Consider the following 27440-nt stretch of genomic DNA (forward strand, 5'->3'; position numbering starts at 1 on the left):
TAGTGTTTGTTTAGACACATTTAATGCTTATAGGGCTTCTACTATAACATATGGGCTCCTTTTGTTTTTTGTGCTTCATTTTGCAAAATAAGAGTAAGAATAAATACTCCAAGACAGAAAACTGTTTATGGTTCTGACTGTCGTGGTTACCTGAGCAGGAAGTGATGTTGCGGGCCCCCGGTGGGCCGTGGCGATCTCCACCAGGACAAAGGTCACAGGCCAGCTGGCCCTCCCGCTCCTGGAAGGTTCCAGGAGGGCACTGGACACAGCGCTCCATCTCACCATGATAAAACGAACCAGGCAAACATCTGACTAAGAGAGCAGACAGCAGGGGGAAACAGTGAGTTTTAACTGAATTACTGTGTGCATTGTTTAAAGTATGAGTTACAGTACCCAATCCATTATTATATGGCTAGCTGATATTTAATATGCAACAATTTCTGCCCCCTTTTCTCTATTTTACAGTGGGTTTGTAAGCAGACATGCCATTTGGGAAATCAAACCAATTTTTGTTTTCACAATGCTTGGATCTACAAGTGAAAGCAGTAGCCTCTTTCTGTATGTTTGGGTCAAAGATTTTACATTGGCCATTAGTTTCATATTCTTTTATGACAGCGGTCTGGCAGAAATAAACCAATTTCATATATAAACCAGTTTTTCTATATGACTTATGTCTAGATGACCAGTTTTTCTAATGATATATGAGCCTATAGTATGAGGCAGCATTCACATTCCCTGATGAATGTTACTTCCTCCAGTCTAATTGCTCCTTAGCCCACCACAAAACTCCCACCCCCACCAGCACACACCCATCCACAGCCAAAGCAGGTCCCCCCCTCCTACCCCACCAGCCAGGGGAGGCGCCTACCACAGCGTCCGCTGTCGCGCTCCCGCCCCGGGCCGCAGTTCTCCAGGCGCTCGGCGGTGTGTGCCACTTTCTGCGCCACCTCGTACTCCAGGCCCTGCATGCGGATCAGGAAGCGCTCCTGGTTGATGGACTTCTTCAGCGCCCTGATGGAGGAATTCATCTTGTCCTCTATCTGCTTCCTGAGGCAGGCAATGTCACAGCTCCCTGCACAGGTGGGGAGGAGCAGAGACAGGGGGTGCTGTTTAGAGGGACTGCACACAGGAGCTCCGCCCACACCCAGCTGTGTACACAGGAGCTCCGCCCACACCCAGCCCTACACATGGGAGCTTCCCACACACATAACCCTGCGCACAGAAGTTCCCCACCCTGTACTGGTATATGCCTTACTTACCAGTCATATTTCAGCTAAACTATAGTGAAAATACAACTATCCACCTGTGGGGAGTTGGTGTATAATCCTGTTTGCTCACCGGTGGTGTCCCCAGGTTTAATCTGTGCCTCCAGCTCTAGTGTGATGCGGGTGACCTCTTTATTAGACGAGTTACGTGTCCTCCGACCTCGAGGCTTCTTGGATGAGTTGCACTTCAGGTTAACGAAGGTGACCTGGCAGTTATTGCACAGCTGGCCCCCTGTGGTCCACACAGTCAGTCAGCATCCCCATCTCGCAACTCGCAACACAAAGAAACTGACCTATTAGCTCAAGAAAGAGGTCTTTAGTTACTTCTTACTATTTCATGGAATTTCAGTTACCAAAACAGCAGAGATGATACATCAGCTCTTTACTTATATCTCTCATTATGGGGTAAAAATACTGCAGCAATAAGGCACAGTCTACAGAATACGTACTAGGAATGAGTGAGCTAAACAAAACTTCACACTGTGATGACATCACTGCAGCCTGTGTAGGCACTATGACTGCATTATGCCTTCTAAAACATAAAAACACGCTGTCACAGGCTGACTCTTGTTATTTTGAACAAGGCTGTTTACAGTTTATTTTGTTCGTATGGGATTTGAGGGACTTCTGCAAAAACCCACACTGCAGAGTAAATATCCAACATTATATTTCATAACCCAGACCATGATAGTCTAATTCTGCTGTGATGTGCCCTCATATTACACTCTGTTCAGTTTCTGTCTGGGTTCCTCTCTAGGGCCTAGTTCCATTTACCTGGCCCAATCTGCCGTCCACCATCTTCAGCTCGTCCCCTGAGTTTGGGGTGCAGGTGACACTTGGCGTTCTTGATTCGGACAGAGGCCGTCTGCTTCACTGGAGGGGCCAGAGTCTCTACACACAAGCAAAAGAAGCAATGCCTACCTCTGCCACACACATGCAACCAATCATATTACTCAAGCTCATTACATCACGCTATGGCAACCAGTCACATTAATCAAACTCGTTACATCACGCTGTCGCATCTCACCAAGGGCTGAGAATTCAAGGACTCGGAGCTCCCAGACGAGAGCAGTTGCTCTTATACAGTTACCTCTCTGAGTATTGACTAAGTCAGGAGAAGAGGTGAAGCAGGCACTAAGCCTGTTTCTCGGCTGGTACCTGTGCAGCTCTGGCTGGCGCTGGTGTTCACTCGGCCGGAGCCCTTGCCTCGCACGGGGACAGGGACACCGCAGCTGACTGAGTAACTGCTGTCCGACTCTGTAGTAAAAGGCAGAGCAAACAGTTTACACAAGAGTTAAAATGGGTCAATGTTTGTTAGCATCAAGACTATCTATCTATCTAGCTATCTATCTATCTGGACACATGCTTATTTTTTATTTGGTTTCATACAACCTAAATTGCCATAGCAACTTAAATGGGGCAAGTATTTAGAAGTTCAGATAAATGGTCATTTCACTTAATTTCAAAAGTGCAATTAAAGTCGAATTAAATTAATTAATTTTTGGCTAAAAATGTCACTCCACTTTTAGATTTATGATGTTATTTTACTCTTTAACATGGCAACTTTTAGAATAATATTTTATAGAATTTCATTAAAATTTAATGCAAGCATTTCCATTTGTTACTTGTAGGCCCAGTTACCTAAATTAGCTAAAAAAAAAAAAAAAAAAACCCAGTACAGCTAAAAAGAAAACAGCATAAATAAATGTGGTGTTATTTATTTAACAAGACGTGAAATATGATTTAAAGAAAGCACCTTGAAAGTTCCTGTACAGGTTTAGAAACCTAGCCCTATAAACCTAGCCCTATATTTATACTGTAGTGTAGTGTGTAGCAGTACACTCCATGCAAAATTCTAGGGTCCCTTCACAAGAGGCTGGATGGAAATTTTTTTTTGTTTTATCATATTTTTATTGTTTTTTAAATTTATGATCCCCCCCTTGGGGGACCCCCTCTGTAATCGAGGCCCCCCAGCAGTGCATGCACTGTGTACCTCTCCCCAACACCAGTGACCCTGTGTATATTGTATATTTTACTTTATACAAACAGCTATTCAGACAGCAAAGCTTCCCCTGTTGCATCTCACCACGTGACGGTCATTTGTGTGGCACGCTGTTGTCGTTGGTGCCGTACCTGCCAGGTAATGAGCCTTTGAGGCACAGGTGAGAGAGCAGCTCTCCTTCTTGCCCGTCTTGCTGCAGGACAGCGTTGCTCTGGGGGCCACCGTGCTGGATGCACACTTCACGACCTCTGTGACGATCACAAATGGCCCTTCAGTACGTCAGCCAAAGCTCACACAGAGAACATACACTGAGAATTTCTAACTGGTAAGTGTGCAAATTGGGCAATATATTTTAGGTTTAATTATTACAGACCATTCAGTATTAAAGAGTAAAAATTATTCTGTAAACAAATAACAAAATTAGACAAAATAATAAAAATAATAATACAAAAAGTGACACCCACTTGTCACCCTTAAACTCCTTAAACACTTCGCTGCCACTAGGTGTCAGTGTTGTACACATACCAATACAGTCTTTCCTATTCCAGTGCACTTTGTATCCAGGTGGGCAGGTACACTCATAGCTGCCCAGCGTGTTCACGCAGCCATATTTGCAGCCACCACGGTTTATACTGCACTCATCAATATCTGGAAACCACAACAAGGGTGACATCAATCCCTCCTTTGATACGATTGGCTCTTTTGCAATCCCTCTTTTGATACGATTGGCTCCTTTGCAATCCCTCCTTTGTTACCAGGCCACAGCTCAGGAGCAGCACCACACAAGCAGTCAATGAATGAAATGAAATGAAATGAATGAATGAATGAACAAATGAATCATTGAAACAGAGAATGTTCTCACCCCACTATCAAATAAAGGCCATTACTTTGCGAAGACTTAGGATGCCCTGCTCTGTAACCTCAAGGTGGGCTTCCCAGTGTGCTGCTCTGTGACTGACAGCACAGCTGCCAGTATTGGAGCTCCCCATGATGCAGTTTCAGTTTGGGTCATGGGATCCCTGTTCTGGTCTTAGATGGCCACAACAATGCTCTGACAGGTCTGAGGCACAATGCAAACAATGAGCCTCTTACTAGATAAGTGACCTGCTGGAGCAGGGAACCCGCCGAACCCTGCAAACCTATACGGTAGTGACTCAATGAACAGTGCAGACCTATACGGTGATGACACACTGGCTTGTGCAGACCTATACAGTGGTGAAACACTGGCCTGTGCAGACCTATATGATGGCGACACACTGGCCTGGGCAGACATGTATGGTGTAATATAAATGTGTACCCTTGCAGTCTGCAAATATGGCAGTTGCCCTGAGACGGTTGCCCTGAGACAGATTCTACAAACAGGACTAGACTTCATGCTCTGTAAGTGTCCAACCTTCCGCTGTTGGGTAGGTCAGCCTCTACACTGCAAACGTCTGGCTTCCTGCAAAGAAAAAACCCAAAGCATGAAGGCATGGCCACTTTTTCTTAATGATGCTGGAGAGAGGCAATGCTGGCTCCTCGGTGCTGCAAGATCATTCATCAAATAAAGACATAAAAAGGCTCCCCGAGAATCTAAAATAAACAGCGGCGAGGGGTTTGCGGCCACTTCTCTGGGATCGTTTGACACTGTCAGTAATCGCTTTTCCACCTTGACTCAACTGGCCTTTTCTGAATGGCGTGCCAGCGTGCGGGTGCTTTCACTGGGCTGCGTTTCCTCATCTATCCCTAACTACGGCCTTTGTTTTTTGCCCCTCAAAGAGGAAAGAGCAAACCGCAATCACTCTTTTGCACACAGCAAACCAGATGGCAGCTAAATAAAAAGGAAGGCGAGAGAGGGAGACAGAGAAAACGAGGGAGAGAGAAACGGAGAGAGAGCGAGGGAGAACAGAGAGAGTTGGTTTGAGTGTTTCTGAAGTCGAGGCGTAAAAAGACTTGAATTATATCAAAGGATTTGCATCAGCTTAAGCCTAGAGAGGAAGCGAGAGACCATGGGTCGGAATGTAATGGATGAGGACCTTTTGCTTTCTAGGCTACTCTCCTTTTCTTTAGTCTCCTTTTCCTTTGTTTTCTCTTGCTTTTCCTCACTTTTTCCCTCCAGACTTCAGCCGACTCCAGACTAAAACCTTTGACTTTGCGTTTCCGCTCTCGCCATCTGCATTCGGAGCTTTCATTAATCTTGGACGCAGGGGAACAGAAAGGAGGGCGAGAAAGAAAAACGCTTGTTTGATTGACACCTCAACTGACCTTGTGTGTGTGTGTGTGTGTGTGTGTGTGTGTGTGTGCGCGCGTGTGTGCGCGTGCATATTAGTGTGTGTGTGTCAGCACAAAAGGAAGACGCGTCAGTGACATTTATTCTCGTATTTTTCTCAGTAAACATTAATAGCTGCCTTCTCTTCCTCCTCTTGCATGGACATGCCTCAGTTCAAACTCAGGTGAGTGAGAAGAAGACAAAGGAAGAGAGGCTGAGCGCAAGTGCAACTGCGTGAGCACGTAGGTCCGTGTGTGAATGCGTTTTGTGTACGCACACGTCTGTGTAAGCGTGGGAGTGGCAATGGCGTGACAGCATATCACAATTCCACATGCTTACTGTTTGCACAGACTCAAAGCTAGGTCATAAATACATCTCAGGTATTTGTGAGGCTTAATTAGGCCCGAAATGTGAACCTGTTATTTCCACTGCGTTATTCATGCAGCTACAGGGGAAGCATTTTTTGCGGCATATAATAAATAGCACATCAACCTAATCAAATGCCTGGCTGCAATTTTAAAAGCCTATAAAGGATTTCATAGACACTCTTTCCCTCCACTCCTCCCAAGTCAAATGGAGGATCACCTTAGAGTACAACTGAAGATAAACTCCTTAAACCCCCCATAACAAAATTAGGATATACTGAGAGTTGTCAAAGGAAAAAGACAAAAGATAAAAGATCTGCACAGAAATATTTGTCGGGGGGGCTCTGTCTCCCAGCGATTTACTCTGTCTGCATCCTTCTCCGTACTGGCAGGCCTCTTACGGGAAAACTGCACCACTCTCCAGCACCCCCGTGAGTCCACTTCAAATCTGATGGTGGGGCAAGTATGGACAGACGTGTGGAATGACCCATTCCTCACAGCAGGGCTTTTTAGCAATGCTTGGCTGACTCCGTGCTTTTGCCACGGCAACACTTGCCTCGTTGAAACCACTCCTCACGCCTTCCCCAGACTTCCCTGAATCGTTCTGATGCTGTCAGAGGCCGCTGCTGTCCAAGCACTTTTAATCGGTCCATAAACATTTCACTCATCGTCTGGTCTTGCACACCAGCAAGATGAGCGAGACGAGGCGAGACGAGGCGAGACGAGGCGAGACGAGACAGCCTTCAGATGAACTGGCTATTGCTGAAATGTGCGAGCGGCGTCATCTCAGACGGCCTTCGTTGATATATTCAATTCTCTGACTCTGACTCAACGAGGGACCATTTTCTCTGAGCAGTAGAAGTGGGAAACTATCAATAACAAACCGACTTCACCACACGATTCATCCGGTAGTTTGCCTCTTGGAGCATCTGAGGTTGCTTTTCACGAAAATATGACCAGCACTAACCACAGCATATAAAACTACCTCCTGCAGAACTGCAGAGTAGACCATTTGAGTTAAAATGATACATCAATGATGCTGTCCGTTTGGCTCACACCAACATAATAGATTTGGTAAACAAAGGGTGTAATAACTAACAAATGCACTAAATCTGGAATACAATAGGTGGTCTAGAAAGTACGTGCTTACCTCAAAAACAAACATACAAGCTTGTGCTTAGGATAAGGCTCTGCAGTTTATGCAGAACAAACATGAGATATCTGTTCACTCCCAAGTCTACCTCACCATAATGTGGATAACCCCCAACCCCAACCTTACCTGAGGCAACCAAATATTACCACATACAAGCTATATACAAGTCAACACAAGGTTCTTGATTTGGGGAAAACTAGCTGATGAACTGAATCCAACTTATAGGAGCACGAAGAATGTTAAACTGTGTATTGCTGTGCTCATCTAGGAGTTGGCACAATCACCAATGTTCTCTGCACTGCCGAGTTCTGGCACGCTTTGGTGGGCGTGTAAGAGCCAGAGTGGGCGTTTCAGAGCTGTAGTGGGCATGTCAGAGCCGGAGCGTGTTAAGCGTGCTGCAGAGTCTTAAGTAGAAGCCGATCACCGTCAACCCAGGGCCACACGTGCTGAGGGAGCAGGCACGTTACCTCCACAGTGAGCGACCCCGTACAGGATGTATCCTTTGTGACAGTGACATTCGAAACTGCCTGGCAAATTCACACAGGTGTGGTCACATGTTCGGTCAAAGGAGCACTCGTCTATGTCTGCAGAGAAAGAGAGAGAGAAAAAAAAACCAAAAAAAAGTGTTTAGCTTATGACAAATATGGGAAGCGTTCCTACCTTAGATTTAAAGCATGCTTTTATGTGTAAATGACTCCTAGGGCTCACAGCACTAACCATTTTAAATAACCCACTGAACCTCTTCACTCGATGTGTGCGATATGCTTATCATTTTTGTATAATCAGTGTATAATAACAGATCATTAACACAGCTCAGCGGGGCTTTATACTTTAGGCAGACTCTTAAAAGAGGCTCCACTAGGCCCCGTTTCCTAAGCCCATATGGAAGTGATTTACCCACTGGGCTCACACCCCCACCCCCTTTAATGAGGAATGTGCGCAGTAACCCAATCCAGCAAAGCCAATCCAGCAAAGCCAATCCAGGAAACCCAATCCAGAAATCTGTCTGGACACATCGCTACACTGCTCATTCGGGCACCTAGTACAGGACGGCCAAGGAAGGCCATGCCACACCCCGTCACGCCTCAACCCTCACACTTTAAGTGACAGTCACCATTTATATTAAGACAGCAAAACATCTGAAAGTTGTCTATGGAATTTATCCTGACAGAATTTGTAGTATCATACCACAAATTCTTTTTCAAAATTTCAGTCCCATCCACTACACCGTTAAATCTGCTAGTTACATTTATTTAAATTCCTCTGCGTAAGAATCACTACTGTGGGATATAAGAAGTTAAGCATCTTATTAGGAAGGATAAGGGCCAGAGTTGCATCATCACAGGTAAACAAAGTGCCTTTAGGCCAAAGGCTTTGGCTGAACGCTGAAAGCTAATTAAACAACAAATCCACAAAACAAATTCAAAGTCTTCCAAAGAAGTGGCAGACCACACTGCTACAAGTCACGCCGATTCATGAGGTTCTAAGTCCTGGACAGGAAACGTCAAACAACTCTGAAAACATTCAAACATCCATGTGGTACTCACGGCGTCCTCACACGCTCAGGAGCAGCCCAGCAAGTCACTGCGAACAGTCCTACAGCCTATTAGCGTAAACCACAGGAACAGATGCTCTGACAGGTCCGAAGCAAAAAAAAAACCTCTACCAGCTACTGCAAAACAAGCTGACCACTGAGCGGGCAACTTATTCTCTTCAAATCAGTACTACATCAGGCTAGCAGTGGTGCCTAGCAACAGAGCCACTTCCAAAGCCTGAATGATGATAAAAGGTCTTAAAGTATATCTGGTTCACTTGGGGGAGAAAACATGTAATATAGGTCATTCCTCTTGTTATTCAGTACTGCGACTTGCCAGTAAACTCCTGGTGTTTGCACTTTTTTTCCCCACAGACTTACTCCATTTTGTAGGACCAAGCTCAGTCACCAGGCAATGTTTATGAGCTGTTGGCAGATTCATTGACAGAGCCTGGTCACTCTAGCCGCATGTTGCTGTCTGTGCTCCGCCCGACACCACTGTCGTGCTGACAGGCTCCACCCACTCCACTGCTCCGCCTCCGGACATGCCAGTCATCTGCAAATGCTTCGCAAAGACCTCGCAACGCAGCGCAAAGCCTTTGGCCTCTCTTCCAGCACGAGCTCTCCCGTTCCTTGCGCATTCGCTGATGGGATGGGATCGATTATCCGCGCTGTGATGATCTAGTGATGATGATAATGATGACGTAGCGGGATAATGATGACGTAGCGGGATTGCTGGGAGCGGCTCTTGTTTTTTGGAAAGTCCCCGTGGGAGTGTGGAGCAGCATGCGGGACAGGTGACGATGGGCCTGTGTACGTGCTTAGCAGCACAGGGCGCAGAGCGGAGAGAGAGAGAGACAGAGAGAGAGAGAGAGAGAGAGAGAGAGAGAGAGAGAGAGAGAGAGAGAGAGAGAGGCACGAAGGGCAGAGCTGCCACTGCAACACACCTGCTCCCGAGAAGTGCATGCCCCTAGCAGACATGTCTGTCATCAGCAGCAGAGGGGGAGATGCTCTCGCACAGACAGAGAGGGAGGGAAAGAGAGAGACAGAGAGAGATGGAGGGGGGGAGGGAGAGGAAGAGTTAGAGAAAGAGAGAGAGGAGGGAGGGAGGTGCTGAGAGAGGGAAAGGAGGGGGGGAGAGAGAGCAAGGGAATGAAAGAAAAACATGCTGTGAGAGAGAAACAAGAAGTGATAAATGTGAGAATAAAGAAAGAAAAGAAATAACAACGAAGCAGAGGAGACAGAAGCATCGTGGCCGCCAGAGCTGCCTCCGCTAGCCGCCGATGTCAGCCCTGACGGCTCCCCTTGCACAGAAGGGATGAAACAATAGCACTCTGAGGAAGAACCAACTAGACTGTTTACAGAGTGCAGATAGGGGTTCTATCAGGCCCTCTCTAAGCACACGGGAGCATGATCAGATAAGTGGTGAGTCTGAATGGCCTTTCTGGGGGCTATAGGAGGGAGGCTCGCTGATGACTGAGGAATGTGTCCAGATCTTCGGAGAGGTGGCGAAGGACAAGTCCCGTCCTGATTGATGGAACCCGGGGGCCGCCCTCTCTCGCCCAGATAAAGCAAACATTCTGTTTACATGTTCCGCCCGGAGCATGTCGACGGAGCGCCGAAACCCTTTGGGCAGAGGACTCCAGAGGGGGATCGGTGAAAGGTCAAGTGTGTGATGTGGAGTTCAGCCAGCCAACACACAACAGTTTATCTTAAGTTTTTATGTAAGCAGTCGACTGGAATACCATTCGCCCGTCGCCTTCTTCCAGGATAAACCTCGGCTTAAAGCAGTGTTAACTACAGTCAAATCGTTCCAGGATAAACCTCGGCTTAAAGCAGCGTTAACTACAGTCAAATTGTTCCAGGATAAACCTCGGCTTAAAGCGGGGTTAACTGCAGTCAGCATCTTCCAGTATAAACCTCGGCTTAAAGCAGCGTTAACTACAGTCAAATTGCTCCAGGATAAACCTCGGCTTAAAGTAGGGTTAACTACACTCAAATTGTTCCAGGATAAACCTCAGCTTAAAGCAGGGTTAACTGCAGTCAGCATCTTCCAGTATAAACCTCGGCTTAAAGCGGGGTTAACTGCAGTCAGCTTCTTAAGCCCCCTGACAAAATTCACGTATGAATTCAAGTATGAGTGGAGCTATGCTTAATAATAATGCATGGTGACCGTTGAAAACTAGGGTGTAATGTTTCATTGTACCTAGAAAACAGACTCATCGTTTCTGCAGCAGGGATTTCTAACAGTGACCACTGACTCTATTCATGAAATCTAAATCAGTCGGCCTCACGTCATTGATAGAACAAAATGCCTAACAAATGTAGCTCTTTTCCAACACTGCCTGACGTGAGCTAGTTATCAGGGCCTGATTATTAGCTGATGACCTGAATCATGCTGTAAGAGCAGTGAGAAACACAAACAGTTCAGTGTTGTTGGTCATCAGGATCATGGAGCTAAGAAATTCATCTGACCTCTCACCTTAGGGTGCATTTACCATGTATTGTGTAGAAAACCGGCTAAAGATAAGGTGGCCCACACCTACTGTTTTGGTGTAATAACAATAGCAGGCCAAACATCACACAAATGGGGTGCCTCGCAGATGCCCTCACTCTGCTCCCAAGAACCCTTCCCCCTGGTTCAGACACTGACCTGAAAAGCAGCCACACTGATCTGGGACAGGCACACGATACCTAAAGTGTAAACCCAACCGACGTAAGAGAAACAGGAAAAGCTGATCTCGGGTCAGCGTCTTAAGACAGCAGCCCTAGTGAAAGTGCTGACATCTAGGTATTCCCACGCTCTCACCCATGGGCCAAGTGGGGAGGGTGGAAAGAAAACATCCGCCAGGTCAGGGAGCAAAGTCTGGATGGAGCACAGATGCATGCTGGGTAATCCTCAGCAGGGAAATGGCCATGCCTGCAGTTGCAGTGTTTTCTTTTTCTTCAGAACATCTACCTGATGTTCTTAACTGGAACTCCGCGCAATGTTATAAATTAGCATGTCTCAGCTAGTGTTCCAGCTGAGGTTCTGAATTACTGGCTTGCAAGTTAAGCTCTTGGGACCTATGTAATTCCATTTTTTTTTTGTTTAGGTTCTCTACCATATCTTAGGTAACTCCTCAGGTAATTACATGCACACGAGCCCTTTATGTCAAGTGCTGGGGACCCTGGAGCCAGGCAGCTGTGGGTCCAAATGAAAGGTCTGATATGAGGGAAAGGATGTCAGTCACCACTTCTGGCTATCGCCTTGCACACACACAACCATAAATAACCATGATTAAAGGCAAAATTCAAGGTCAGACTGCAGCCTCTTGTTCTGTGTAACCGATTCTCTTGACTTTACCATGACGCCTCTCAGTTCTGTCCAAATGTGTCAATGTCCTGGCAGCGAGAGTAAAAAGAATTTGTTTTAGGAGTGTATGTGACTGCAGCAGCAGGACGGTCAGGTCAGCCTGAGCCAAGCTGTGAGATTTACTGAGGCATCGAAGTTCACACTGCAGCACGAACAAACCGCCACGGCCAGAACTGGACAAAAACCCGTCGGCGATCATTGACTGGCAGCCTTCCAGGGGAGGACAACGAAGAGGAACGTGCAAGCCTCTGCTTTCAACCAGGTCCAGTGAAATTGTGTGCGAAGCGGCTGGAAGCGCGTCCCGGCCCGAGCCCAGCCTTCGCAGCACGAGTGACTGGGAGTGAAAGAGAGCGGGACCGACAGGGCCGAAACCCCACGCCTTGAAACAATCCCAGAGCTTCAGGCAACCACACCAAAGGAAAAAGAGAGAATGTAAAAATGGCCTGTTCTCTAGCCCAGTGGCCTCCCTCCCACAATCCCTTTCTTTTCCCCATCGCCTACTCTGTGTTCCTCCCTCTCTCCTTATCCACCCTCGTTCTCCTTCTCTGCGGACACTGTGCACGTCCTGTGCTCCCCTGAAAGCCAGATGGGAGCATAAGCACGTAGCAGTGCCCCTCCACCCAGACAGGGGGTTGCTGTCAGGGTTCTGTGTCGCACCCTGTGCCACCCCTACCAACCATGCCGGTTACTATGGTTATAAGGACGAGTCTGATGAATGGCTCAAATGAATGACCCACAGACCAGAATGTTTTGCCCATCCAGCTATAGGGTTGACAACCTTTGAGTGAATAAATAACCTTTGGAATGAAGGTTATAGGAAGGATAGATAGGAAGGAGAGAAAAGACACCCAATCCTCATGATTTCTCTGGAACTCGTAGGAACATGGAAAGCACAGAGTGACAGACGAGGTTGTTGGTCAGTACTGAGCTTGCTCCAACCTTGACAGGTCCTCTCATTGGTCAGAAGCTTGTAACCTTTCTTGCAGCTACATTCGAAGCTTCCCACCGTGTTCCTGCACACGTGGTCGCAGCCTCCATTATTCATGCGACACTCGTCAATATCTGCAGGGGAAAAACGAATCAAAAATCAAAACCTTAGAGAAGCAAAGAAAAAAGGACACACAGAAGATTTGAAAGCTTCCGATTTATTTGAAAACTTCCTTTTTATTGCTTATAGCTAATTTAGCTTTAAGTTCATAATTGAAAACTAACATTGTAAAATAAGTTCTGTGTGGTGCAGAGTGAAAGTCTGTGCTTACAGACATCTGAACTGTCAAACGTCAAAAATATGATAGTTACCATAAAATTAATCTTATCAAAGCTCTGTTCGCTTTAATATTTTTTTAAACTGTCAATTTACAAACCATGGTTTTTCTTACAATATGTAGGGATTCTCTGACAAATGTGAAAAAGCGAATGCGGCTATATATTTTCTGAATGAGTCATTAGGCGTCAGACTTCTAAACAAACCTGCCAAACAGACACTTCGAAGTGAAATGCTCTGCCACTTCTAATCTCGTACCTTGTCATACTACTTAGGGCATCCAGTAACTTTACATTTGAGATTTAACTTCTCTCACTGTACAACTGTAATCTGTACACACTGTCTGCTCCTCCGACGATGCTTAAACTGTTGAAATATATTACCAGCCATCAACGTGCCCTGTATGACACCTGTAAAAAAGCAATCTACCCACCCCATTACCTACTGCCTACTGTCTAGTCTACTGTCTACTAGTCTGTCCTGTGCTTAGCGATTCTTAAATCTACTGTGTAGAGATCTTCATAGTTCAATTAAAGTGCTATGCAGTTTATCGTGTGTCCTTTTGTCAGTAGTTATCATATTTGCACTGTTTCACTGTTGTCTGCTGCTACTTCTAGTCAAAAGTAGCACCATACCCTGGACAAACTACAATTTGTTCAATTCGTCCAAATTGGGTATTCATACAGAAGAAACAGAATGCAAACACTGCTGTCTCTCCAGTGAGAAGGACAGGAGAGGAGAGAATGGTGATTAAAAGAACCGAGACCAAGAGAGAGAAAGAAAGAGAGAGGGATAGAGAGAGAGAGAGAGAGAGAGAGAGAGTGAAAGAGAGTGCTCAGTAAAGAGCAGTGCGTGGGGCCGAAGGGAGCTGTCCTCTCGTGGTCTGGCACTGGTGCCCAGGGCACTGGAACATCCTGACCCTGGTGCGGTTGGAACAGGAGGGAAGCTTTAATACTCGGAGGCGCCCGAAGGCTAATGGCTCCTCTAGACTGAGCTCTGACAAGGGAAGATCGATATATCATCTGCGTCTGCTAGCCTTTCGTTGGCTTTGAATCGACATGCATGGTTCAGATTAAGACTGAATCATCTCTCTAAATGAGGCGTCCGTCTCTGCAGGGGTCAGCATCATCTGGATGAAATAAGCACATTAGAAAGGGAATAAAATAATATGCTGCCCTCTGCATTTCTCTCCTATCCCCCCCCGCCGGCATGAGGCAAAGCGTCTGTCTTCTCCTGCCAGTGCTGTCGAGGGCTGTTTTCTCTTTTGTTCCCTCTCAAACTGAAGTAATAAAAGGGATCGTTCTTTTAGGGAGCACTGTTCATGTGGTATTATGAGCTCTGGAGTGGAGAGGAGGTGAGAGGAGAGGACAGGGGGTGGGGGCAGGGGGCGCTCAGAGGCCTGGAATCAGTATCTTACACATCCTTATAGTCCGGGTTTCTTCCCTCAGTCTTTCATTTTTATTTCATTTACTCCATCTGTCCAGTTTCCCGTTCTTTCCTGTTCTTTCCCGTTCTTCAACTCGCCCATCCCACTCCGCATCCCCCCCCCACCCCACCCCCTCCGTGGCCTTTTATTTGTAAGCACTTTTCCATCCTGCATGATGCACCATGGAGCAATTATGCCTGACAGCCAGATGAAACCCATACCAAGCAAACAAACAAACGGGGGTTAGTGCATGCATGTGTGTGTGCTTGTGCGTATTACCTTTGCAGGTCTTGCGGTCAGGCTGGAGCGTGAACCCCACAGGGCAGCTGCAGCGCACCCCTGTTAAAGCATCGTGACATGTGCTGTCACAGCCTCCATTATTCACTGCACACGTCTCTGAAGACACAAACACACACATATTTACACACACACACACACACACACACACACACACACACACACACACACATGCACAAACACACAATTGTGAGTTACACCACAAAGCACTAGATCTTTAATACTCTGGCATTAGACAAAACAATAGAAACATCAGACAATACAATTATAATGTGGATCTATAAGTGGGATCTAATATGGATCTATAAAAGAAAACAAATCCCACATTGTCTTTGGTTCTCCTTGGCACACAGCAATTCCAATCTGGGTTAAGTCTTAGTGAGGAATGGGACCTTTGTGAAGTAAACCAAAACATCTACCTTAGAACAACTGGGAACTGCCAGTGCAGATTGAGGATTTCTATTTATCTCTAAAGAAAAACCCATATAATATACATGTAGAAACAAACAATAAAAGAACCAGGGGACCCAGGTTCTACATTTACGTTGCAAAACCCCAGCATAAATAACAGCTTTGTAAATGCATTTTATGATGCAGTTTTAGCGATGGAGGTTAGCATGTTATTGCGTGGACTATTAGGCAGTTTTCTGTGTTAGTGGTAGTGAGCTTGAACCGCTGTTATTGCTGAGCCTGCAGTGTTTCTGAAATTTCTTATTAAGAAATTATTTTTTTTTTACCTGGTGTTTCCTTTATTCTGTCCACCTTCTGTGTGTTATTGAGTCAATTAAACAAGACGCCACATTGCTTTGTACACAGCACAGAACAAGGTTTACAGAACAAGGGTACTGCATGTCTGTCAGAGAGCTCGAAAGACAGGGAGAGTGTGTGTGTACATGTGCAAAGGAGGGGAGAGGTTAGGTTACGCAAAGATCGGTTTGACAACATGGGCTCGATAGATCATGGACTTGATGCCCCAGGGAGTACGCACACACACACACACACAGACACACACACACACCATCATACTGATAAATTTGTAAACTGCTCAGGATAAGATTGTCTATCAAATGCTGTAAATGTAAAATTACTTGTCCTCAAATTTTAACATTTAGCTCGTTCAGCTTCAAGTTCACCACACATCCACTCTCCAGGTCAGGAAGACACACTTGCGCGCACACACACACACACACACACCTAAATGTGGGATAGTGTACTGAGAAATACAGCAAATGCTTTTCTAAACTGACAAACTCTGAAGAGAAGTGTGTGTGGGTTTTTTGGGGAAAGGTGGGGGTGGCACGCTTAGTCTTTGCAGGCTGTACCGACATTAAGAAAGCGCTGCAGGAGGGTGTCATGGCATGTTTTAAAAATGCTTAGCAAGCTAGTAACTATACCAGACTCAAATGAATGACTGGGGTAGGGCAGAGAAACATTTACATTGTGATGACTACGGCTTTGCATAAAGAGATGCACGCACACAAATCACACTCTGGTATGGGCTTTTGTGTAATTTTTACTTCAGGCTTAATAATCACAAAACCACATCAGGGAGAGCAACAATTTGAGTTCACCAGACATATTTTGTATATCCTCTAACAAGGTATTGACGCAACATGGATGGACTTCATTCTGGACCAGTAATGGTCATTTTTTTAAATAGGGTGTTCCTTTATTGATCAAAATAAACAGCAGCAGCATGTAAATGGGCCAAAGCTAATATCCAGACCACACAAATTATCTTGTTTGATTGATTCCACTTGGTTCTGACAGCTCTGGGAAATTAAACCACAATTCAGCAAGAGGCAAGCAGCAGAATGTTACTGGCCTTGGTCACAAGCTGGATGCGAAAAAGACCAAGTCAACGAACCTGGCAAACCAAAGAACATGAGGGAAAATATAAACCAAAAGAAGAGCATTCGGCTTCATACTTTAAAACCAGAGTGTTTTGGCATTCCTTCAAATTACCATCATGAGTGAGGAAGTGTGAAATGTAGTCCTGCGTCTACAGCTAAGTACTTTGCTCCCAGTTGCAGAACGCTTGTGCTGAAACCTTACGAAGGTCTCAGCTCAAGTCCCAAACACACGTCTTGGGGTGAAGCCGCTTGATAAATCTGACAAGGCCTGGGCATGAGGCTTACCGAGCGTTGTCGCCTGCCCGCAGCTCACATCAACGCCGCGCAGAGGTTCAAACGCCGCTGCACAAACACACTCACTCTCCTGCAGAGAGCTGAGGCTCAATGAGTGACAGGCGAGCGAGAGCTGACTAGGAGACACTGACAGATTGCGGCGGGACTTCGGGTGGTGCGAGAAGGGGCGGTGTTAGGATTCACAGCAGAAAAGTGCTGGCAGACAAGCAGCATTGTGAAGGGTTGTACGTTTAGCCAACATGCAAGTGTAGGTTCCGAACCATATGCAGGATAATGGTAGAACTGGGTTTAGGCGTAGCAAAGGCTGACCAAAGATCAGTTTTTCTCTGTCACAGAACAGAGATTAAAGCCCTGCTAACAAACCACCACAGCAAGGTTTGCTTAAAACTCACTCACACTTGCGAACCCAACTATATAACCTTCGCTTGTATTCATGACATGTTAAGCCAGTTACATATGGCTGAAACACATGTATTCTTATGCAATGGGAATCTTCCATTGGAGAACAAGTGAAAATTTAGTAATGTGACTAAACTTGGCTCTTTGTCGCAGCAATGCATGCGTTGAAATTAGAGGAGCCATCTTTGTTCTTGACGCAGAATATGCAGAAAGGTGAAAAGGTGCAGGTGCTCCAGGCAAGGGTGTCTCATTCAGGGTTGGGCTCATTTTCATTTCAGTTCCTGTGCTTAATTAAAACCTAAATCTAGCAGTTCACACCACAGATGGACGTGCAGGAATTTCAAGCGTTTTTCACGTTACGGATGATATGTCCTAACTGGACCCACTATGAGCACTGGCTGTGAAACTGGACTGAGCCCGACCCCGGTCAAAGGAAAGTGGGAGAGGAAGTGCTGCCACCGTGTTAGTCGAAGAGTTCCAGCATGACCACACCCACAGGTGAAAGGAGCGAGCCAATAGGAGGGGAGCTAAAGAAACAGATATTTACCATTGGGTAACAGCTGTGGCTGATGTAGATGCTGCTGGACACTCCTTTCCTCTGCGCATACACACATACACACACACACACACACACACACACACACACACAAACACACACACACACATTGCAAAAATACTGCTTTAGTGTTTTAAGGCTGACCCATATACCACAGAACAGTCTGTGGGAATACACTTAAACTGACCAGCAATAATTAAACCTTATTTAAGCAGCACTACTGTCTCCTGGCTATCTGGAAAATTAACTCAACTTTTCATCCACTCATTCAAGCATTCACTCCTTCATTACCTTTATTTAGCCAGGGAAGTTCACGTTACTGTAAAGTGCAAACTTTACAGTAATGTGGATATGTGTCTAAATAAGGATATAGTCCTAATATTTGCATAATGGGCCTTGAACATAACAGATGGGTACAAATGAGCCTCAGAGAGGTGAGAGCTTTGTAGAGAGGGACCAGGCACTTAGAGCTGCACATTCAGAACAAGCCTATGAGTAAGAGCCGGCCACATGAGGCCATTTGAGGGTGCAGGGCAGTGAGCCAGGGCAGAGCTCCACCTGCTAGCACAGTGAATGGCTAACTCACACCTGTTGATCTCATTCAGCCCTGGCTAACAAACTCCTACCTATTGATATCACTCAGTCCTGGCTAACTAACTCCCACCTGTTGATCTCGTTCAGCCCTGGCTAACAAACTCCTACCTATTGATATCACTCAGTCCTGGCTAACGAACTCCTACCTGTTGATATTAGTGAGTGCTGGCTAACTAATTCCTACCTGTTGATCTCATTCAGCCCTGGCTAACAAACTCCTCCCTGCTGATATCACTCAGTCCTGGCTAACGAACTCCTACCTGTTGTTATCACTCAGTCCTGGCTAACTAACTCCTACCTGTTGATCTCATTCAGCCCTGGCTAACTCCAACCAGTTGATCTCACTCAGCTCTGGCTAAATAACCCCTAACTTCACCTGCTGATCTTTTTAAACCTTGGCTATGAAACTCCTAATTTCTCATCTCTCTCAGCTCTGGCTAACTAACTGCTAACTTCACCTTCTGATCTCGCTCAACCCTGGCTAACTAACTCCTAACCTCACCTGCATATTTCACTTGATTTGAGTCCATTTAATTCCTTATTCCTGCCATTCAGCTGAGTCCCTTCTGTTGTCCACAGGCATCGGAAACACCACAGGGCAAGCTATTTGATTTTAAAAAGATGACAGACAAAGAATAATTTCAAAAATAAGTAAATGCAGTTTTACTCATGTGAGTTAGATTCACAGGTTCACAGGTTGATGCTACAGCACTTATGAGGCAGAGATGAATTATGCTGTTGTATCGTAATTATTTAATTTGCATTTTTGCCGTGTCCGTGCTAGCTAGACAGCACATGTTTAAGATTAGCTTTACTGACAGGGTGAGCATTTCCACATTTGGTAAGGCATCTCGTTGTATAGAAACCTATGAGCACATCCACAGACTATAAAGCTAGGTGGAGGGCTTCAGAGCACCCGGCAAACATTTCACTTTAAAAACACCTACAAACAAAGGCAACAAATGCGAATCATTCGTCCGCCATCACTGAGGAAAATGCCAGTGCGCTGCCGTTAATCGGTTATTCCCAGCTGCTGGTGCAACAAACGGTGATCCGTGTGTGACCTGTATGTATATTGTGTGTGTGTGTAAGTGTGTCTTTGTAAATGGTTTGATGCCACTCTGAATTTGTTTGAAACTGTGCTAAACGTCTGCCACTATCGCAGCGAAACGCATGTGATGGCGGCCTGGGCCAGAGCAGAGACAAAAGCCGGCAAAAGCCCACCACGCCTGGAGGGGGGGGGGCAGTCAGGCAGAGAAAGACAGACAGAGAGAGCCAGAGAGAGAGAGAAATAGAGACGGCCAGCGACAGAGAGAGAAACAGAGGGTGCGAGGACAGCAGCAAGAAGAAGCACACATTACACCATCCAGAACAATCTTAGGGACTCTGCTCAGTAAAATGCCTTAATTTTTATACTGAGATGGGAGCAGAAGAGGTTTTAGGCCATCATTTTTTTTTTTTTTTATCAGGACTGCTTCCCATTCGACTTTTTGGAGCCAACAGAAACAGTGCTTGACTCACTGGCTAATAATTTAGACACTAATGAACAAATAACTTTGCTGATCACATGGTGGAAACACTGTACCAACAGACAAATATGCAGATGAGCTGCGTAATATGGCTACTGCTAACCTGACAGAAAAACAAGCCGACAGACAGAAATATTGTCTTCCCCATCCAAACCTCCAAACAGCTGATCAGAGAAACCACTTTTGTAGTGTTGGAGTTTATGGTTATAAAATGAACTGAAATGTTAAAAGTTTTCCAGATCCTAAAAGCTGAAGTTTGTAAATGGGCAAACGCCTTTCCCTTGCTACATGGTCTTGCCGCAAGAGCGGGGCCCTCGGAGGGCAGGCCACACCGAGCTCTCCGTCACTCAGCCTTGTGGTTTTCTGGCCTATTAATGCCTGTGGGAAGGACAGAGAGAGGGGGAGAGGGGAGAGGGCGTGAGGCATGGGGGTGGGGGTTAATGCCTGCCACGGACCAGACCATGGTAAGCAGAGGCCCAATCCAGCAGGACTCCAGTTGAGGGTGAGGGACACAGGCTGAGAGGGACACCAGCCTCCGTGGTCTGGTTCTCTGCCTGGCAGTGGGTTATGCTGCGGCCTTAGGGGCCTGACAAGGCAGACATCTCATTTGTGTGAGTGGTTGAAGGTTTGACTGAGCTCTGGCTTAATGACAGGGTGGCTGGATCCAGTCGGGGAAGGAGAGACCGAGAGAAGAAACTGCACAGAGGCCAGCCAAACCAGTGCTCAGAGAGCAACAAACAGTTTGTGACACTGTGTGTGTTAATGTTTGTAGGTTTTCTATGTGCCATAGTAATGTCTATACATTAAGACCTTATGCTCCTATCAATCATTTTGCACATCTTCCAGGTAGTGTGTACCACTCTGAACCTTAAACCTTAGACCACACTAAATGCAAAATGCTACATCAGTTTGGTGGGCGCAAGGGCACAGCTCCTGTCACTGTGCATCACCAACATCGGGGAAAAGAAGGAAGAGGAAGGAAGGCAGGACGAACGGTCAACAGGAAGCGTGCGCATGCAGCAAGACTGAAACAAAGATCCTCGCACTTGTTGCAGCGTATGGAATCAGGTGAGAGGAAGCAGAGGTAGAGTACAGAAGCAGAGTGCGTGTTTGATATACCATCACATACATCAAACTCGGATGTGGTGCGTAAGTGACTGCGCAGTCATCGTACGTTTTACAGCTCTCTCGCTTCCACTAAATTCTCCATGACGAAGCTAAAGGCATGAAGAACATATGGATAGACATGAATCAGAACTATATGGACAAGGGGCACATTGTGAAATGCTCAGAGCAGCTGTGCTCAACACCCCAGCACTCTTCAGGTGCCGTGGGCTCTGAGGGTTGGTCTTCTGGGCCCAGGGTGAGCCCCGTTCGAGGGTCATATGTATAAAACCAAGAATGCTGTGCTTGGATCAGTTTTTGTCTATTAGGTCTGAATGAAAACAGCTATGTTGGAAGAAGGAAGCTGAACATACATCAGCATTCTTAGACAAACATTATTAAAAGATGTTTGGCTATATATCTCAAAAGTGGATCCCATGGTTGCCAGCAGATTTTATGCTGAAGCCCTATTGAATAAAGGCCTTTTAACTAAGGCCCTGTGTGAGTGCCTGGGATTCAGATGGGTTAGACCATTTATCTACAAGAACAACCATAGAAGCACTGTTATTTTCTGCTGTAAATGAACTTTTGGTTGAGCATAACATTAGGTTTCATTTTTGTCTGAGCCAGATAGTCCAGACAGAGATTAAGGATAATGCTAAGAGATGTGTCTAATTTCAGGTTTGACATGTTCCCAGCAATTTAAAATGAGTCTTTGGATACCGAATCACTGCCATAAGAACGTGCTTGTGAGCATATGAAAAAACAGATAGGAGATCAAGGCTCTTGCTTGAAAGTTCAATATGTAAAAATAGTCCAAACACTGGCCTTAATCTTGGTTCACAAGTTTACGTATGAGTATTGAGAGCTGTGGAATGCTTCACCTAAAAGTACTGACACAGCTAACTAGCAGGTTCTGATTAGCATGGTCTTTTGTGTGCCTTGGCCCACTGTATGTTAGCATATTAGCATTCTGGGTATTCCTATAAGGAAGAATAAGCAACCATGAGACAGTGAGAAGGAGGAGCTTGAGTGTCATTTAGACACCAGAAATGAGAAGCACAAAATTCTATTTGTTCTATTTAGACCTCATATATTCAAACATATCCAAAGTACACTATATGGACAAAAGTATCATTGAATTCAAGTGCTTTATTCTGTCTCATTGCCACACGTATATAAAATCAAATACCTAGCCATACAGTCTGTCTTTACAAACGTTCTAAAGAGCTCACTGAATTCGATTGTGGTGCTTTAATAGGATGCCACCATTGCAACAAGTCAGTTTGTGAATTTTCTTCCCTCCAAGATATTCCATGATTCCATGATTGGTATTATTAAAAAGTAGAAGCATTTTGGAACCACAGCAACACAGCCATGAAGTAGCAGAGCATGTAAAGTTACAGAGCAGGGTTGCCGAGTACTGGGTTGCATAGTGCTTGAAAGTCGCCAACGCTCTGCTGACACAATAACTGCAGAATTCTAAACCTCCTCTGGAACTACCATCAGTATAAAAACTGTGTGCCCGGAGCTTCATGGTAGGGGTTTCCATGGCCGAGCAGCTGCATGCAAGCCTTACATCACCAAGCACAATGCCATGCATCAGATGGAGTGGTGTAAAGCTTGACATAAACACTGGATCAGTGGAAAAGCATTCTGTGGAGTGACAAATCACACTTCTCTCTCTGGCAGTCTGATGGACAAGCAAGGTCCTTAAAGACATGGCTGGGCAAAGACCTCTTGGTGTGGAAGAACTTGAATGGCCTGCACAGAGCCCTGACCTCAACCCTATCAAACACCTGTGGGATGAACTAGAATGGAGACTGCAAGACAGGCGGTCTCGTCCAACATCAGTGCCTGACCTCACAAATGCTCTTCTAGATGAATGGGCAAAAATTCCCATAGACACACTCCAAAATCTTGTAGAAAGCCTTCCCAGAAGAGTAGAAGCTGTTACAGCTGCAAACGGGAGACCAACTGTATATTAATGCCTGTGGATTCAGATTGGGATGTCAAAGCTCCTGTAGGGGTAATGTGTACGTGTCCTAATACTTTTGTCCATATAGTGCATCATGATCTGGGGCTTTGCATTCTCATACAATCACTTCAAAGGTCTTCAAAAAATGTCTCCTACTTCTCCAATAATGTTCCGTTGACTGTGAGAACAAAGGTTAGCAAAGAAATGGCAGCTGCTGGGGTCTTACCTGGCCAAACAGACTGTGTGGAGATATAACTGGGTCTTTGCTGGCCAGGAAGAGTTGTGTCTGGACAGTGAGTGGGGGACCAGACTAGCCCATCCTCTCACTGTCAAGCCCACGAGGCATGTTCCTCATAAACGGAACCTGTCAAATTGGCCAGGTAGCGTTGGGTGGGTCTTACCTGGCCAGGTGGAGGGAAGGGGAGGAGATAGAACTTGGAGTGGAGATGGAACTCATGGGTGGAGACAGGAGCGACTCACCTACGCACGTCTTGCCGTCAGAGTGCAGTGCAAACTTCATGTGGCACATGCAGCGCAGCCCATGCTCCGATTCCTCACAGATGTGCTGGCAGCCCCCATTACCGTAGTTACATGTCACTAAACAAGAGAGACACAGGGGGAAGAATCAAAAGCCCTGGAGCGTAATGGAAAGCCAACAGTGTCCTACCAGGTCAAGCACATGTGATTCAACCCAACACTAAACCATATAGTGCCATAAGCCTGCTGGGCTGAAACTCCTGTCCAGACCCACTCCTCCCCAACACAGCAGATCCAGCTCCACAGCCAAGGCTATTTTACTCGGGTGGGGAATACTGGAGGTTAAGACTGGTGTACCTCCACAACAGAGTCCACTAAATTCATAAAAACATCCATGTATACTCCACTAAGACAGCAGTTGAAATGTAGGCACTGTACACTAACCATATGCTTTTGTCACTTAAGATGCAGATGCTAACTGTTCCCAGTGTGTAACTGTTTACAATGTGTAAAATGTAACAGCTAATAAATGCAGTGTCAAAGGGGCAGAGAGATGGTGTGTAGCAGTGCTGCACTCTGCAGCGAAAAGTGTGTCGACTGCAGCAGACAGCCGATGACAGACCTAGACGGCACGCACACACACACACACACACACACACACACACACACACACACACACACACACACACACACACACACAGACAAACACGCCACACTTTGTCTGCACATGCCTTTCCACTCTTCAGACTCTCCTTTCCTACCATTTTTCATGAGTGAATGTGAAGAAAGAATATAAAAAAAAATAACAGCATTTCTCCAAATACCAGCTAGTGCTTCCACCAGGCTCAGGCAGAACTAACAGCATGAACCCCACATCATGAAGTGTGGCCTTCCTGTAACGGACTTGCTAACATTTTTGCCTTCCTAAATTATTTAAAACTATTTAACACCAATTTTTTTTTAGCCATTGCAGGTATTTCTCTATAAAATAATTGTGTTTATTTTATACTGTGTTTCCTGCACAACTTCAGCAGTCAGGTTAAGAGCAACCCAAACCCCCACCCCACCCCACCCCCCAACAAGGGCAGCTGTATTTTCCCAGAAGTCCCAGTGCCCCACCCTTATCCACTCACACTTGCAGTCACGGTTGTTCTTGGTGAGCTGGAATCCTGGCCGGCACTCGCACGCAATGCCCCCCTTTGGCGTCTCCCTGCAGATGTGAGCGCAGCCGTGGTTCTTGTCCATGCAGGTCGGCCCTTCCTTCGTCCCGTTCAGCCGCACTGCAAAAAGGGGCCAGGCAACAGTCAGGCACAATGGGCCCTATGACCAGTCAGTCTAAGTAACAGTAAACTCTTTCATTTTGACAGTACTGACAGTCCTCTGATTGTAGGTGACAAGGGCATTATGGAGACAGAGAGAGCACAGAGCAGGAGGGTTAGCCTTTGTAGAGGAGAGAGCGAAAGATTCTATACCATCCTGATGGCACTGCATTTAGTGCGAAAATTCCTTCCACTGAGGCATACAGAGCAGGAAGGGGAGAGAAAGAGAGCTGAACTTGACATTTTACGAGTCATGACAGTCCCTTCCCAAATTCCTCTCAGGATTTCCCCATGTGTGACCACTGACCCGAACTTTCCCCCCGGCCCCCCACCAAACCCTCACACACTCAGACTTGCATGAAGAAGCACTCATATCGGTTTGCTGACTGACATGTTCTGTCACCTCTCTCTTAAGAGCACTGCTCCAGGCAGGCAGACTGGCTATGTTCACCCAGGTCCTGCTAAAGAGACCCCTGGAGGAAACACCGACTGGCTCTTCACAGAGGAGACAAAGTCCTGACAGCACCTCAGTGATTCTACAGCAGAGCTGTTCCATACACACGATGCGAAGCAAATTGGCATGTGGTCAAACAGAAAGTCTCAAAGCAACAATGGACGGAATTTTCCATTAGACGTTAGGGATAGGGTTAGCCTAATCCTAATGCTAACCATAATGCTGACACCAGGGCCACGGCCATTCACATGAGTGGAAGTCACTAGCTCTGTGTCAATCGGCTTAACCGAAGACCTCTGTGGCTGTGTCAGCCTATGGAAGCAGCATGTCAAGAGCGAGATCTCTCTGACCAGAGCTGAGAAATGCTTGTCAGGGAACAACCACCAGCGTGAAGGGTCACCGGGTTGAGAGACATAGACGCATGTGGGTGAGCATTAAACTACGCCCCTCACTGCCTGACCCACCCGGGCCATCCTGCTCACTTGTGTTTGAACAGTAAAAGGAGAACTGCAGCACCCAGCTGACTACAGATCCCATGGTGCATCTGTGTCAACAGATCCTCGACCGCATGGGGTTGGACAACACTGGATGTTGAAATAAAAGACTTGGTGTCAGTTGCACAGGTCCAGATTAAGGCTCATTTTGGAATGAAAGCTCTGTTTACAAATTTCTTTAAAGGTTTATCAATATTCCTCTCTTCAGACCCTGAGCAATTGAATATAACATGAATCTTTAAATTACCTTATATAAACTGTGTGCAGAGCAGTTGTTGCCTTTTTTAAAGCCATCTAAAGCAGTCACAGGACAATCTTTTGTTATGTTTTTTTAGCAGATGTATGTATTCACATTTAGTGAAGTAATGTAATTTAACAGTTCAGTGAGGCACCAGCTTTGCCACAAACACAATTCCCCTTGTGCCTGCTGTGGACAGACAGATATGCACCCTCAGGTCTGGCACTCTTCAAGACAGCTCCTAAGAACTGGAAGGAACAAACTTGCTTGTGGCTTGTCAGCGGCAACACTGATTTCATATTTGGTTTCAATTAGTAACCGTTGGCTTCTCACATCTGCCTCCATTGTTATGATTAATTATATCCTCTTGTTTTCCAATTCCTCTGCCAAAAACAAATCATGCCATTTTTTGTTGCCCTGTGCTGATGATTGGAGAACTTTCCAGTACCTTTCTACATCTCTGCCTCCCACTCAGCCATCCCCCGATCCATCCACCCAACCACCAATCCACTCACTCACTGTTAGATATTTGACAATTTGACGAATTCAGAAGATTGTCCTATGGTACTTGCTGCTTGAAACAAAACAACATGATTCACTACAACAACTAATTTAGTTTCACCCAGCAGTCAACACCTGTCCTTCAGATCTATTTTTGTGTAGCTTTTACCTTCTTGTAAGCTTCACGTTTCACTGTAAATGGATTAAGACTTGAACCAATCTCTCTAGGATTGTGACCACTGGTTAAGATTGAGAGACAATGTCTCTCAAGTTCTATTACCCATAAATGGTCTATTACCCTGAGTCACCATGCTTACCTTCTTACAAGGGTGCCATGCTCATGCCAACTTCTCCATTTTGTTATTGCTTCAGTAGCTACTCTTAGTATTTTAGTCCATCAAACGTTGAGTCCCAAAAAACTATAAATATCTACTGAACACCCACTACTGATTTAGACAGATTGAGACATAAGGCAGATAGATCCAAAATCAAGGGGCTGGTGTAAACAATAGCTGGGATTGGGTGTGTTCATAATGAGTAAAGCTGAGGTGGGAAGGAGGAATAACAGAAGGCCATAAGCCCACATGCCCCTATTCTTGAAGGGACCTCTGCCTCCCAGATACCTTCCATTTCACCATGTCTAGGTCAGCCCGACGGATTGGGAGCGGGTCCCTGGCCTCACGGAAAACCATAAAGGGCTGGCCCACTGATCGGACAGATGCCACCAGAAACCCTCCCAGT

General features: G+C 45.9%; 1 protein-coding gene across 2 annotated transcripts in view; it reads right to left on the reverse strand.

The window, feature by feature from the left end:
• The window catches only part of scube3 (signal peptide, CUB domain, EGF-like 3), a 63900-nt gene that overhangs the window by 5682 nt on the left and 30778 nt on the right, over nucleotides 1-27440 (reverse strand). The window contains exons 5-17 of one of the 2 annotated variants that reach the window (XM_027018088.2): nucleotides 24827-24973; nucleotides 23697-23813; nucleotides 18003-18053; nucleotides 14892-15008; nucleotides 12862-12984; nucleotides 7501-7617; nucleotides 3793-3915; nucleotides 3399-3515; nucleotides 2424-2522; nucleotides 2040-2156; nucleotides 1339-1497; nucleotides 869-1072; nucleotides 151-312 (exon numbers count right to left, since the gene is read on the reverse strand). In XM_027018088.2, the coding sequence (XP_026873889.1) occupies nucleotides 151-312; nucleotides 869-1072; nucleotides 1339-1497; nucleotides 2040-2156; nucleotides 2424-2522; nucleotides 3399-3515; nucleotides 3793-3915; nucleotides 7501-7617; nucleotides 12862-12984; nucleotides 14892-15008; nucleotides 18003-18053; nucleotides 23697-23813; nucleotides 24827-24973 (1653 nt within the window). The remainder of the gene's footprint in view (nucleotides 1-150; nucleotides 313-868; nucleotides 1073-1338; nucleotides 1498-2039; nucleotides 2157-2423; nucleotides 2523-3398; nucleotides 3516-3792; nucleotides 3916-7500; nucleotides 7618-12861; nucleotides 12985-14891; nucleotides 15009-18002; nucleotides 18054-23696; nucleotides 23814-24826; nucleotides 24974-27440) is intronic. The other variant, XM_027018089.2, reaches the window with a different exon arrangement.

This window comes from Electrophorus electricus, chromosome 22 (assembly GCF_013358815.1).
Source record: "Electrophorus electricus isolate fEleEle1 chromosome 22, fEleEle1.pri, whole genome shotgun sequence".
NCBI classification, from domain to species: domain Eukaryota; kingdom Metazoa; phylum Chordata; class Actinopteri; order Gymnotiformes; family Gymnotidae; genus Electrophorus; species Electrophorus electricus.